General features: G+C 41.2%; 1 protein-coding gene across 2 annotated transcripts in view; it reads left to right on the top strand.

Annotated features, from left to right (window-relative positions):
* The first annotated feature begins 597 nt into the window (after window positions 1–597).
* Window positions 598–15,886, top strand: part of FAT3 (FAT atypical cadherin 3) — a 320,633-nt gene continuing 305,344 nt past the window's right edge. For both annotated transcript variants that reach the window (XM_086742769.1, XM_086742759.1), the window contains exon 1: window positions 598–3,892. In XM_086742769.1, the coding sequence (XP_086598895.1) occupies window positions 598–3,892 (3,295 nt within the window). The remainder of the gene's footprint in view (window positions 3,893–15,886) is intronic.

Raw genomic sequence — 15,886 nt, 5'->3', positions numbered from 1 at the left:
CGTAAAAAAACTGATAACATTTTACTATCACAGTGCTACGTACATAATGAAAATCCTGTTTCCTTTCCAATCATTGGGACTAAAAATGAGTCCCAATATGCTCTGAAAACAAGCAAGTTTAGGCTTATTTGGAGCTACTAGTAAATAAAACTAGTAATTTAGGTATGTGATTCTTCCTCTTACGTAAACTTAGTCAAATGTGTCTATCTAATTTTATTTTTTTTCACTAGAATTATTATTCTGGACTGTGTGCATATGTGTATAGATGTGATAGGGTCTCATGGGGTTTTTTATGTTAAAAAAGTGTATATACATGCAGATATATAGTTATTTATATGTGCATGTATGTGTGCATACATACATATTACACACTCATACACATGTGAAAATAATCCGAAACTGGTGCATTTGTGTGTGTGTATAGTGTTCTCCCCTTCTGTTTTGTTAAATATGCAGTGACTAATTATTACATATATTTTATTTTTAATTAGAAATTTAATAAGTAATTTTGATATGACACTTCACAGTACCATTTTTATCTCTTGATCAACTGTTTTCTGTTTTTTCTTGTCTGTCACAGGGTGAAAGGATGATGTGATGGAGGTGAATATGGGCCAGTGGTCAGGCTCACGGCCACCTCCGTCATGCCTTGGCTTTCTGATTGTGAAGCTCCTGGCCTTTGCTTGCCAGGTAGTTCATGGGACCTCCCCGCTTGGCTTTCACTTTACACATTCCACTTACAATGCTACAGTGTACGAGAATTCTGCAGCCAGGACCTATGTCAACAGTCAAACGAGGATGGGCATTACCTTGACTGACCTTTCATGGGATATCAAGTACCGGATCGTATCTGGCGATGATGAGGGCTTTTTTAAAGCGGAGGAAGTCGTCATTGCTGACTTTTGCTTCCTAAGAATAAGGACTAAAGGTGGGAATTCTGCTATATTGAACAGAGAAATCCAGGACAACTATTTATTGATGGTGAAAGGGTCTGTCAGAGGAGAGGACTTGGAAGCATGGACAAAAGTGAACATCCAGGTTTTGGATATGAATGACTTAAGACCTTTGTTTTCACCAACCACATACTCTGTCACGATAGCAGAAAGCACTCCTTTAAGGACTAGCATTGCACAAGTGACTGCAACAGATGCGGATATTGGGTCCAATGGTGAATTTTATTATTACTTCAAAAATAAAGTTGATCTCTTCTCAGTGCATCCTACGAGTGGTGTTATCTCCTTAAGTGGCCGGTTAAATTATGATGAGAAAAACAGATATGATCTTGAGATTTTGGCTGTGGACCGTGGGATGAAGCTTTATGGAAACAATGGCGTAAGCAGCACTGCCAAGCTTTATGTTCACATTGAACGTATAAATGAACATGCCCCAACCATACATGTAGTAACCCATATTCCCTTCCCATCAGACAAGGAGCCTACCTATGCAGTTGTTAATATTGATGACCTAGATGAAGGAGCCAACGGAGAAATAGAATCTGTTTCTATTGTGGCTGGAGATCCACTAGAACAGTTCTTTCTGACTAAAGAAGGTAGATGGATGAATGAGTACAAAATCAAAGAAAGAAAGCCTATTGACTGGGACAGCTTCCCGTATGGTTATAACCTGACTCTCCAGGCGAAGGACAAAGGATCTCCTCAGAAATTTTCTGCAGTTAAACTTGTACACATTGCTAGTCCCAAGAAAGAAAGTATCCCCATTAAGTTTGAAAAGGAAGCATATGATGTTTTGATCAGTGAATTTTCACCTCCTGGTGTGGTGGTTGCAGTAGTTAAGCTAAGGCCTGAGCCACAGGGTGTGGAATATAGAATGTCTCCAAGTGAGGAAGCGGAGTATTTTAAGATCAATCCCAACACAGGCCTTATTACTACTGCTCGTCCTTTGAAAATCATTGAGAAGGACGTCTATGAATTAGAAGTATATACGAACAAAGGTGGTGATTTAAAAGCACAGGTTACTGTCAGATTAGAAGATGCCAACGACCACACTCCAGAGTTCCAGCAGCCCTCCTACAGCTCGTTCGTCAACGAAAGCGTCCCTGTCGGGTCTAGTGTTTTGGCAGTTTCAGCAGTTGATAAAGATAGGGGAGAAAATGGATACATAACATACAGTATTGCCAGTCTGAACTCACTACCATTTACAATAAACCAGTTTACAGGTGTCATCAGCACATCTGAAGAACTGGATTTTGAGTCCTCACCAGAAAGCTACAGGTTCATTGTGAGAGCTTCCGACTGGGGTTCTCCCTACCGCCACGAAAGCGAGGTGAATGTCACCATATATATAGGCAATGTCAATGATAACAAACCACTCTTTGAAAAAGTGGCGTGTCAGGGAGTGATTTCTTCCGATTTTCCCGTTGGTGGTCACATCACTGCTGTTTCTGCAATAGACATAGATGAGTTAGAGCTTGTGAAATACAAAATAATCTCTGGAAATGAACTTGGCATTTTTTATTTAAATCCTGACTCTGGTGTCTTGCAACTTAAAAAATCTCTAATTAATTCTGGCATAAAGAACAGCAATTTTGCCCTTAAGATAACAGCAACTGATGGAGAGAACTTTGCTGATGCTATGTTTGTTAATATTTCAGTAGTTCATGGGAAAGTGTCTTCAAAAACCTTTAGCTGTAGAGAAACTAGAGTTGCTCAGAAGCTAGCAGAAAAATTACTCAAAAAGGCAAAAGCAAATGTGAAGCTGAATTTGGAAGATGGTTTTCTTGATTTTTATTCGGTCAACAGGCAGGCACCACATTTTGATAAATCCTTCCCTACTGATGTGAAGGTTTCAGAGGATCTGCCAGTTGGTGCCACCATCTTGAGGATAAAAGCCTATGATGCAGACTCAGGCTTTAATGGAAGAGTACTTTATACCATTTCTGATGGTAATGTAGATAGTTGTTTCAACATTGACATGGAGATGGGGATACTTAACATTCTTATGCCCTTGGACCGTGAAAAAACAGAGCTGTATCTCCTTAATATTACAATTTATGATTTAGGTAATCCACAGAAATCTGCATGGAGGCTGTTGACTGTCACTGTGGAGGATGCAAATGATAACAAGCCTGTTTTTTTACAGGACAGTTACTCAGTTAATATTTTAGAAAGTACAAGTCTTGGTACAGAGATTATCCAGGTAGAAGCTAGAGATAAAGACCTAGGATCTAATGGTGAAGTGACTTACTCAGTACTGACAGACACCCAGCAATTTGCCATCAACAGTTCCACGGGAATGGTGTACGTGGCTGATCAACTAGACCGGGAATCAAAAGCAAACTACACACTGAAGATTGAGGCTAGGGACAAAGCAGAGAGTGGCCATCAGCAGTTTTCCGTTGTGCCTCTGAAGGTTTTTTTGGATGATGTCAATGATTGCTCTCCAGTCTTTATACCATCCAGCTACAACGTGAAGGTCCTTGAGGACCTGCCAGTTGGCACTGTCATAGCTTGGTTGGAAACTCATGATCCAGACCTTGGCTTGGGAGGCCAAGTCCGTTACTCGCTGGTGAACGATTACAACGGGAGGTTTGAGATAGACAAAGCAAGTGGTGCCATCCGCTTGAACAAAGAGCTTGATTATGAGAAGCAGCAGTTCTACAACTTGACTGTGCGTGCAAAAGACAAGGGGCGTCCGGTTTCTCTCTCTTCTGTTTCTTTTGTGGAAGTTGAAGTGGTGGATGTTAACGAAAATCTCTATACTCCCTATTTTCCTGACTTTGCCGTCATTGGATCTGTAAAGGAAAACTCCCGCATTGGTACAAGCGTTTTGCAAGTTGTTGCTCGAGACGAGGACTCTGGAAGGGATGGAGAGATCCAGTATTCCATCAGGGATGGCAGCGGCCTGGGGAGATTCAGCATAGATGAAGAAACTGGTGAGTTTTGTTTCTAAGTTCCTTTTCCCTTTGTAGAGGTTTTTGCAAAAGCAAAGCTTAGGCATAATTATTTTCTACCCTTAACAAGAAGTTCAATTCTTAACAGGCAAGATAAAATTATAAATAAGGATTTTCCAGGCACAGCAATGACATGATTTAATTACCTGGTTACATTCATCACTCTGTGGGTGAAATAGTACACATTCCTTTTCAACAGCTATGTGATGACTTCATTTAGAAAGCAGTGATAGTTATGAAATGACTCGCTTCCAGTCACTGTATTATCTGTTGATCATTGTAAATTACTCAGGTCACCTCCACAGAGTCACAATGCTCCTGACCTTGAATGCGGTGTTAAACCCGATGAAAGGAAATAAGGGGCATGAAACAAGAATTATTTCATCCTAAAACCTATTTGTGGTCTTGTTCTTATTTTTGGTGGGAGTAATTTTTCATGGGAGTTAGCGGTCTGGAGTGATTGCCATTCTGTGTAATCTACTTTCTTGTAGCATGGTGTTCATCAATGCTGGCATGCTTGTGTAAGGGCAGAAATACAGGGAAAGATGCTAAACCATCAGCTGTAAACCAGCTGTGCTGCCTTTCCCTGGGACGCAGTAGTACATGAACATCGATGTTGGAAAACAGTATTAATAGAGTGAAGATTTTCAAGATGTTAAACTTGACTACTGTGCCACTCTATTGGAAAATATGGAAAATACTAAGTATAAAAAGCTATCTAGTAGAACACTTAACAAGCTGATTGTTTAAGTGTCTGATAGCTGTTGGGAGTAATGGTGCAGCTGTGGTACTAGAAGTATTGAGGAAATTAGAAAATATTAGTCAACAGTTTCAGAAATTATATTAAATATGTTAGGTCTGTGGGTTTACTGTGGTTTAAGCAGACTTTGTATGTCTTTTTCTAAAGCTTTTAACTGAGAATGTGGTATTAAAACATAAGATTAAAATGTATGTTTTGGCAAAATCAAACTGTTTAATCAAATGTCAGCTTTCTAAACTGAACATTATGAAAAACAGACGACATTACAAATGCTATGGATCGCGTCTGAGCATAAGCAGTGACAAATATTTTTATCCTATTTGTGCTGCAGTCTCTCTGCTGCAGCTGTGCACAGATGAGACAGTCAAAACCTTGTGTCCAGGAACATCAAGCTCGAGTGTCAGGAGTCAAGAGGATGTCTACTCTGATTTCTAGAGACGTTAAGAACTTGCATATCCTACAGTGCTAATAGCAGTTGAAAGCATTCAGGCAACATTGTTTAGGCAGTTGAAATTAATTTCAATTTTAAACTCCTGCATTTTAGAATTTTGGCCTACCTGCTTGTTCAGCAGCATCAATTTCAGCTAAATGGGTTCTTTATAAAGCAATGGGAGACTGGTCCAAATGCTGCAGTGTTGATCTGAAAATCTCAAGACTCAACATTTATTGAGCTGAAGGGAATTGTTGGGGAGAATAAGGTGCATGTTGCTCATTAATAAATTAATCAGGTTTTTTACCCTCTGTCTAGACCAGTAGGGGCAATAACCTTGAACAAGTTAGACTCTCTGTTCAATAAAGCACAAATCATGTTTTGACATGAGTGGGAGTTGTGCTCAATAGTCCACATACTTAAACATACTTAGTTTCTTTCCAGAACTGAAATTTAGCTGGGGGGCAGGGAAACCCACAAACCACCTTCTGAACTTTGAAAGTTGCATATATTTGTCTTTTTCACATGTATTTTCATAAAAATGGACCAACTCTGTCACTTAACTGTTTCACTGAATCGTTCACTTCATAATCCAGCAAATTAAAAGACTCTCTTGGATTCTTTTTCTATCTGTTTTCCTCAACTGTTCGGTACATCTCAAGCCTTCTTGAAACCGTCCTGGGGAATATGTGGGTGCATAGCTGCAGCCAGGGCGATATGGACAGCAGGACCTGGGGGTTCGGGAGTTACGCCAAGTCATGCTGTTTTAACCCGAGTGCAGAATTTGACCTGCTGTGTCAAATGGGGTACAACATGAATGCTCTGCTATTGAACTGGTGGCAACTTAAACGCTGCTGCATGATGAATCAGCTTTCTAGCTGTAGAAAAGTGCTCAAGTCACATATTGAATTAATTTACAAAGAAATAGCTGTTTATTTACTTTCAGCACAGTTAATTTGTCACTTTTAAACTGACCAACTCCATTGGCTTATGCACCGTCTCTCCTGAAATTTGTGAAGGTAAGCAGGAGCGCAAAGTACAACAAATCAATATTTTTGGCTGCTGCCTTAATGAAAAGAAGACTGCAGTAGCCATTATAATCATTAGGATATAAACTGGGCCAAATTAATCCTGATATGTGAGCAGGCTGGACTCCAAGCAAGTCTGTGCTTTCAGCAAAATTCAGCTCGAGTGCATTAATTTTTTTCTTCTGCAATATTGCGTCTTAATGGTGTCACCCCGTGTGCTGCGCGAGACGTGCCAGTGCTCCCCGAGGCACGTGGATGCCGAGGAGGGGAAACGGTGCAGAGATACCTGAGGAGAAGCTGGCCTGCGTGGTGGATCCACACCGCACCACGCTACCACACACCCGCTGGCACGGTGGCTGTGTTCTTGTTCTACTACAGATGTACACGGGTGCATGTGGGTGCAGCTAACTACATGGAACTTGACCTGGCTTGTGACGTGGGTGCCAGAAGTTTGTGGCCAGAGCTTGGGAGTCTCCTCCATACTGGACAAGATGTATTTATCTGCACAGGGTGTACGTGCAGATCCTGCTGCTGTTGCAGTTTGGTTAAGATGGGACATGGGAGCGAGCCTGGGATTTCCTTCCCACAGTGCTGCTCTTTGCCTTGTGTTGTAGAGAATTGGTTTTGAGGATTTTCGTTGTGTTACAGCATTCACTGTTAAATACTGTCGTTCGTATATGGTAGTAACCAGAAGCATAGCGAGCGTTTGCCAGCTAGAAGTATTTGCTGAAGTTAAATTTTACGTATATTTGGTCTTACAGCCTTGTGAATCACTTCCAAATTTGTTTCGGTGGATTTACTTTCCTTTTCCAGAAGGCAGAACTGATACAAAATTGCAAATCAATAAAAACTCTCCTGAAGTAGAAGGCAGCAGTTCCTGGCATCCTCCAACTTCATCCCTGGTTTTCCACTAGTTCCTTAGCCAGCCGACTGAATTTCTCATAGGTTTTACAACTCAACCTATGATGCATAGCTAAAGAACTGTTTTAAGACTTTTCTAGAGGTTAACCAAAAAAAAAAAAAAAGAACCTTTTTGTTAAATAAGGCCTCTTGTTTGTTGATTCAAGCCTCAATGGAGATTGTCACCAGCCCAGGTGTGTAGTTCAAAGGTATTGATTTTCTACCTTCATTGGCCTGTTTATTGACTGTTGGTATACGTGTCACAAGCTTGCTGTTAAAGATCCTTGCACTGAGGGTCACGTGACGTGATCACGCCATTTATGATTTCTTTTTTTCCTTCTGTCTCCTGTTCAGAACCATTTTTTTTTTTTAATCTCTCTCATTTTCTTGGACTCCTGGGATATAATCTATATGGTGAAATATGGTAATCTATAATCAGAACTAGTCACTGCAGACTTTCCCTATAGTCAACAGAGATAAATGGCAATTGAGAAACATGATTCATTTTACCCGAAAGTAAAAATATGAAACAAGTTGGATGAATCATGCTGTAAAAATGTGCATTTTTCTCTGAACTATGAAAAGTTGCTGTATGTCTACACTAAACACCTTGCTTTGGTCAGATGTAACCCATCCCTGTTAACTGTAAAACACTCAACAAGAATATGTGCTGTCAGGTTCACATGCTAGATAATATGTGTAGACTCCTCTCTACCAGTTTGGTGTTTTTAGCCTAATTTCAGGGAATTGTCTTTCAGTATGAAGTCCACATATAAATGTACTTCTAAAAATAAGAACTGGAAATAAGATTTTTAAGAGTATAAGAGATGAGAGATCTGCAGCTAATATCTTATGATTTTTCATTTTCTGAGAATACAGCGCTGGACAGAAGCATCCCCCCCTCTTTTCTGTCTGTAGAAAGTCATCAAGATCTGATGCTTTGACCTTACTTGCAGAAGTAGGTGGTTACCTTCCCCTTACGCAACTCGGGGGCTATGGAGAAGCTCAAGCCGTTTCTTTATCTCTGGTACCACTTCCCACCTGATGTATTTCTCCAAATTCCTCACCAGTCTGCTAACTGCAGTTCCTTAGAAGAGAATTGTGTAGAGAACCTATATTTCCAGATTGTTGTAACACAAAATGAGCAGAGATCTATTAAAAATTTTTGTGGGACGACAATGTTCTCTGAATTTTCATCCTAGTGATAGCTCTAATAGATATAAATGGTCTTCTGGAGATGGTCTCTGTCAGGGGTCCTCTATTGTGTTCTTAAAACGCTGGATTTTCTCAGCTGTGTTATGTACACCCTCATAGTGCTGATACCACAGCAAAATTATGTATTTTTGCTGCCTCAGGAGCTGGTGGTGACTCCAGCAAATGCATATGGGTTTGTGATACCACCTGCCTCGGGTGACTAATTGCCATCTACCAGTACCTCTTTTTTTGGCTGCTGTGGGGACTTGGACAACTAGCAAGACTTCCTGACTTCTCAAAAGGTTGAGTTAGATGAGATCAGTCCTACCCTAATGCTGACGTCTTTCTTCTCATTTTTCAATGATTTGTGGTTCAACTAAACAGCTTTTTTGACTCAAGCTCCACTTTTTAGTCTGGCATGTGTTTCTACTCTGTGCACAGTTGATGTAACAGCCTGGCACTCGAAGAGTTTCTATATTTACCCCTACGCTACCCGTGGCTGTACTAGTAATAGCAAATGAACAAAATGAGTTCTAGAGGAGCTGAGAAACTCGATGCGCTCAGCATCTTCAGCTGCAGAGATTTCTGTAGGCTTGATGAGAGTTGGTGTGGCAGTGCCCCGGGATACGGGAAATTACTAATTCCACTGCGCAGGTTGGAACACTGGAGCAGTAAGTCTTTTTCTGCCTCTCAGGAAAGGATTGAGACATCTTCTTAAGTCTCATTGAAATTGAACACGGAGATAAAATAGTGGTATTAATGAAACGCTGTGCAGATCTTTAATGTTCTTGCAAAGCCCATAAGTGTGGACTTAAGCCACGCTTTGAAAACTTACTAACCTAATTTCCTAAGGTTATTCAGGAGTCTGAGTCCCCTGATTTTCATTGGGAATTTAAATTTAGGTGTTAGATGGCACTAATTTCCACCCCCATAGAGGCCCCCTGATAAGAACACGAGCTGGAGATGGCCCTGTTAACTTGTTATCTTTAGGTGTTTTCAGCCCTGAAATTCAAATGAATAAGCCAAGCCTGTCTTTCATGGTGCTGAAATCTTAAAGGTACTGTTAAATGGAGATGGAGTGCAAATTATTACAGACTCCATGGATTTATTTATGGTGCCAAGGACAGCAGTCCTATCTTCTATTTTGAGACCTTTTATGGTACCCCATGAGTGATAGAAATTCCTGACAAACTGTGGCTAGAGTCTAAAAAGAAGACACTTGGTGTTGGAAAACCCTAATCATGTCTTCAAACGATTAATAATGGAAAGTAGAAACACCAGATGATACAGTTTACAATAAAACAGACCTGCCTGCGCTGTTATAGCTGTCTGGCAGAAGGGAATAAATTTATTGCTTCACACTCTTTGCATCTTGTCGCAGTCTTCTAAAATAGTTTTCAATTATTGTGTATGCAAGTTGAAGGATACTTCCATTTATTATAATTCGAGTGGTCTGATAAATATTTATGTGGGACCATTACTAGCATTTCCTTGAAACAAAACCAAGTAAAAATGAAAATGATTTGTGATACGTGACTTTTTCCCCTCACTTGTTTAATTCTATCAAAGCGTGTAGGAGCTAGTGGGTTAATCTGAGCAGTCTCCCTTGTAGAATTGGATTCATTGTAGAGTTTTGAGGCATTAGTATTACATATGTTCTTCATTTTCTTGATGACTGTAGGCAAACTGCATTGCCCAGAGCCAGTATTTCAGAGCCACTTAATTATCCCAGGCCTCTAAAACTACTTTTCAAAGTAACTTCAGGCCGTACAACAAGAGAAGTGCCAGTGGGTGTTGCTGGGCGATGGTTCAGGAGAGGGCTGTTGGAGGAGGAACTTGCAGCCACCACTTGGGACTGGAGATTGTCGGTCCTCAGCCCAGCTGCAATGGCTCTCCTGAGCAGCTCCTCTGGGAGGGTGTGTGTCAGACAGACCACAGAGCACGGTCTTGGCCAAAATCTGGTCTGTCATCCTATATCTGTGTGAGGCATGAATAAAGCATTCCTGGGAACAGCTATTTCTGAGTCTGCGGTACTGTGTTATCATTGTTCTGTGAGTTATCTCTGGCAGCTTTTAATAGTGCAAGCTTTCCTTCATTTATGATTTCCAATTTTAGGAAAGTAATTGTTAACATTTTTCTTTTTCTTTAAAATTAATTGTGGTGGAAAAACAAGGTTTTTTTTTTTTATAAATTCTGTATCTGTGTGTTTATAATTTCCCTGTCATTTGTAGCTGTAAATTAGTAAAGGAACATGCCTTATCTTGGTTTCACTGGTGTGAATTTGTTTAAGTTTTTATTTAATACTATAAGCCCTAAAACAATGCATCAGCTTACAAAAATATTTACGTTAAACAGCCCTTAGTATCATTTTGACGTACTTTGAAAGTTTCCTAAGTGAGGCCAGTCGTGCAGAATTATTCCATTCAAGGTGTCAGCTCTCTTGCCTTTATACCCCATAAAACAGCTCGCAAAGTATAGTTTTTATAGCTAGCTGTAATTTGCATGTTTTCCCTTGTCTGGAAAATGTTTAGTGAATCTCCTTTCTTATTCAGGATACTCCTGATGGTAGGACATTTTGTCTTAATCTCAGAGTAATTTATTTATTAATAAACAAATGTGCCGTTTGTATTTTGTCCTAGCTATCACCTTTATCACCCTTTAGATTTGTTTCCAAGAGTATTTTGTATTGTTGTGTGTTCTGTTACTCTCTGCCTTAGCATGTAAGCCCAGAAGTGACCCCTGTGTTATCCTGTGCATCACGATCCATGAAATAATACACAGGTGCTTCTGCAGAAAGCTGATACCCAAAATGCCAGCAAAGCCACAAGGTCATCAGTTAGATGAGACTAGGGGAAAATTGACTTCCAGTGTCTGGTGTTCAGCCTGAGCATCTGAGCACCAGCTTTATCCTGGCATCACTTCAGACCATGATCTGCCTTCCCATATGAGCAATTCGTGGTAGTTCAGAGGAAACTGGAGAAAAATCCCTTTTAGCTCTTCCAAGACACCAATGGGAGCCCTGGGGCGTTGAGAAGTGATGTTGTTAATGCAAAACTGCGAGCTTATGAGCATGTAGAGGGCAATACGAGCAGTCCTGTCCTCCTGGGACAGAGGAGGATGTTTCAACAGTGTCTGTGTGGAGCTGCATTGGCGTACTGCGTAATCCTTTCCTGAAACAAGTCCAAGAGAGAGGAATCTCCAGTGGCCAATGTAATCAAGGACATGTCCTGCCGACTGACCCGTACCACGGCTTGTGTGACTCTTTAAGGAGCAGTAGAACTGGACAGTGTTAGTCAGGAATTTTTGGGGCTGGTTTGGAACAGAGACAGGTGGTAACACTGAACTGATCAATAATGTAAGTCCATGTATCTTTTCCCCCACTTCAGTACATAGGCAGGCTCTCCAGGATTGACCATGGAAGCTGGATTAAAGGTTATGGAGCTGTTTGCGGTTCAAAGACTACAAGCAATGACGAACCAGGCACTTGCTTGGAAAGCTCTTCCAATCTTTCATTGCTCTCATTGCTAAAAAATTGTGTCATATTTTAAGGCTGTTTGGCTGATTTCAGTGTTCAAGTCCTGGAACTTGTTAGGTCTTTGTCAGCAAGGTAAAAAGAAAATACAAAAAAAAAAGTTCTTTCACTGTCAGATCTCTTCCTCTTTGTACGTACGTGTTTACCTGAAAATAGATGTTGAGAGATGAGCTTCTATAGCTCGTGGAACAGATTCTTTTAATCTGTAGTCTGCTGTTTAATGTAAACATCTTTATTACATTTTATACACTTATGGTGTCTTATTAGCATTGAAGTGTTGCCAATAAGAAATAACTGAGAGAACGCCAAGCCGAGTGCATGTGGGGAGGGAGTTTTCATTGCAGTTGGTTTGCATTAGGCATTTGCACTAATAAATTTTTGTGTTTCTCAGAGTTAAGTTGTTCACTGGCATCAACCTGATCATTTTGCCCATGCGTAAGAAAAAAGAGGTAGATCCATTTAGTTGTGATTAGGAATTTGACGCATCTTTCTCTTTTTCTGGGGATGTTTTGAGGACAGCTCTGCAGGCTCTGTGTCTCCAGTGTTTTGCAGATCACGGGACAGGGACGTGGAGTGGGAAGCAGCCTGATCTCTCACTGCTGGCTGGGCTCTGGGCTATCCTCCCTGGCACCATTATTAGGTGACATGGGGATTATGTTGGACACGTAACATGGGGCAGTGTTCACCTCATATGGCTTTGCTCCTCTGGTTAAATGTCTCATGTAGGTTGGACATGAACATGTTGCTCCACTAAGTCCTACTCCAGGTGATGAAATGTGGTCAGGTGGGTCTTGCCCATGGTACCTGCCCTCTGCTTGGGCAAGTCCTGCTGTGGTGTACTGTGGGAGTGGGACGTGTGTGAAGTTTTAGGACTATGCTCGGTTTCCTCTGTTCTCTCCGCATTGGGTTAACAGGAAAGAAAATGAGGAGAATGGATCTACCCTTCAGTGCACCCCCCCATCTAAATGCCTGGGGACATAAGAACATTCTGCAGAGCTTACCTGCCCCTCCGTTAGACACACATGTTGATCTTGGATGTCTGTACCATGTCCTGTAGACAGTAAACACGCAATATTTTTATAGCCAGCTATGCCTCAGCTTTGCAGCTGTTCCCCACTGGTGACAGTCTGGTTATTACAACCGCTCCTCGAGACAGAAAGGCAGCCTGAAGCTTCTTCTCTTAGGAAATGCTTTTCAGTTACTTTGGTGGTATTTTTTACCTTTGAATTGGGCAAAATGTGCCCACTGTACGTATTTGAGTGACGGTTCTCTGAGGTGATGAACTGGAGAGGTGTGCAGCTCTGGGGCTCAGGAGATGCAGAGGTTTGGGTCAAGCTAGGCAGCTGCTTTTGCCATGGAAAATCAGTTTTTAGTTGTAAATCTGAGCTCGTGGACATTAGCACTAATGAATAATCATCCCAGCGACTATAAGGAATTAAATTAAACTTTCATGCTTTAATTTATGTTAGCTCTAATTATGAAGTGTTTATTTTGGCCTGGGAGTAATCTGATTGTGTGTGGTTTCAATAGCTCTCTGCTTCCACAATGTGATGGCTAGTTTTGCCCATCTTTCACAACTGAAGCCTTCGATTTTTCAGTTTTACTAAAAATTGCAAAACAAATTCATATCTAATTTTAGATCATTGCAGCCCATAATGAATTATATGCATAGTTATTTGGGGAGTTTTCTTCTTCATTTGACAGTTTTACTGAGAATTCGTGTTCTGGAAATGTAACTTTACACACAGGTCATTAAAAATAGTTTTGCTTCTCACCACTGGTTCAGTTCATAAGGTAAAGATCTTGCAGAAAGAAAAAAAAAAAAAAACCCTAACTGTGAATCAGTTAAATTTTTAATAACTTTTTTTTTTCCCAAAAGCTTTCTTTTTATGAGAGAATAACTATGGGATTTAATTAAATTTGCCAGAATACTTCACAGTCCCAGAACACCTTTCATCTAAAGTACACAAATTATTTTTCACATTTTAATGAAGGAAGCTCTTTGATGTGCAACACTTATGTAGTTTCCCATTTTACTGAAAGGGTGTGAGAGGTGTAGATAAGTTAATAGTTTGATTCTTTTTCTTTTGGGAGGGGAGCAGGAAATGACAATGTAGAAATTCATTAAAAACAGTGGGAATTTCAGGTGTTCAACATCTCTGTGATGAAGCTCTACTTGGCCATGGCGTACGGTGGTGGATAGGACAGATTTTTCTGACTCCCAGCATATCTTTCTGTATAAGACCACCCTTCTTACGCTGTGCAGGATCTTGGAGCTGGTTTTAAAAGGATTGGATTTTATTGTTTCCTCCTGAGATGGAAGGATGTAGAGTCTGTAAGGATGGACTGGTTGGCACTGCGCTAGTTCTATTGCCTACATTAAGTGAGGTTTATTACCTTGCCTTAATTATCATTAAGCAGTAACTCTTAGGTGATGGCAGATCATAGTCCAAGCCATCGTCAGTAATTAACAGAACTTCATGTGGTTTTATAACCTTCTGTGTTGCTGTGGGAGAAAGAGCACGGGAGAGTGGCAAGCACGAACAAAGGACCCAGTCCAGGATAACTGGGTTCATGGGCTGCTCATGGCGGCTCTTGGGGCTGCTGGCAGCCAGAGGGGGATTGGAACGAAACCTCAGCGGGACTTGGGGCCGGGTCTTCTGGGCAATGCTGAGCAGCTCTGAGCAGCTGTGGGGTCCTTCCCAGGGATGGGAAAGCCTCCCTCACTTTAACCTTTCCCAGCGCTGCTCTTCAGAGACACTTGCCTCATCCTTCTCCCTAAGGAAACCCTGAATACAGCAGATTCAGCCCATGTGAGCTACTTCCATTAGAAGCCTCACAAACTTTTCACATGTGATTTTTTTCTCCCACAGTAAAATGAATGGGAAGTGTGTTCTGTGCCTTTGGTACCTACATGCAGAGCAAATTAATGGCATGTCTTCATCTCCATGATGAGCAGTTACCCCAGCCATTTGCTAATGAGATGAGGTGCTTTTTGCGAGCTTGTGGCTCCTTTGCATCCTAGTGTGGCTCTGCCTTTAATGAGATATCTTCCTTGTAGGAACATGCAGTTCAGCGTGGACAGCAAGCTGCTTCCGAGGTACAAAACATCCTTCTAGAGAAAGGCAAAATAATCAAAAAGGAAGACTGTACCTACAGTGACATTTGGTGAGGAGATGGGGACTGTTTATGAGGAAGGAACAGGACTGACATTTAGCTGTGCTGGCTAAAGGGTGAATGGCAAAATGTGTTTTATAAATGTGACCTAATGAATTTAGGACTGCTGACTCTAGAGTTTGGCCCCTCATCAATTTATTGTCAAAACCCATTGCTGCTTCTCTCTAAAGATGGAAGGTAATATCTAAATAGTATCTGAATTGTCTGAACTGTAAAGATTTAATTTGTTGATGCTGGAAGTGGAAAAAAAGCATTCTGCTGGTGGAGGTTGCTGGCTGTAGCCATTGCTGCAGTGCAAAGTGTTGTACTCCTCTATTGTTAGGAACACAGAAGGGTTTGTGTTGTCTTTGTGTAAACATACCAGTGTTTGAAACTTTTTGCATATGTTTCAGCTCTTTCATGGGAATTTCCTTTAATTACTTAATCTTTCCTAATGAACATTAATCTGTCACTGGCAAAGATAAAATCCAGCTAATTCTCAGAAAATCTGTTTCTGTTTCTCTGTACCCACAAATTAAAACTCCTCTTGGTACCAGTTGGAAGCTCTGTCTAGACATTGAACGTGGTCAGAAATAACCGTGTGGTCACAGGGAAGGTAACCATGCTGCTTTACACTGTCGGTCACAATCCACTCCACCTTGACAAGAGGGTTTGGGCTCCTGGAAAGTCCGTGGAGGGGATGGGAATGCCTGGCAAAGGGTCCATGATCCTATTCCCCTGGTCGCGTAGGTCCAGGAGATACCATCTTCCCCAGCATGGTTCCTGAAGGGCTGGTCTACACAGAAAAAAAAAGTAGGTTTTGCTGGATTAACTTGAGTTGCTTGTGAGAAATCCCATTTTTGCAGTAAAATAAGGCTGTGGTTCCCAGCTCCCTTTAACCTGTTCTGACCACAATAAAGGCAGCTCATCCCTGGTCCTTACTGCTGCTTCCTGCCACCTCCCTGCGGTGGCTCTG

Source organism: Chlamydotis macqueenii, chromosome 1 (assembly GCF_036417535.1).
Source record: "Chlamydotis macqueenii isolate bChlMac1 chromosome 1, bChlMac1.mat, whole genome shotgun sequence".
NCBI classification, from domain to species: Eukaryota; Metazoa; Chordata; class Aves; order Otidiformes; family Otididae; genus Chlamydotis; species Chlamydotis macqueenii.
Note: the sequence above shows the minus strand (reverse complement) of the source record. Positions and strands in the feature narration are given on the sequence as shown.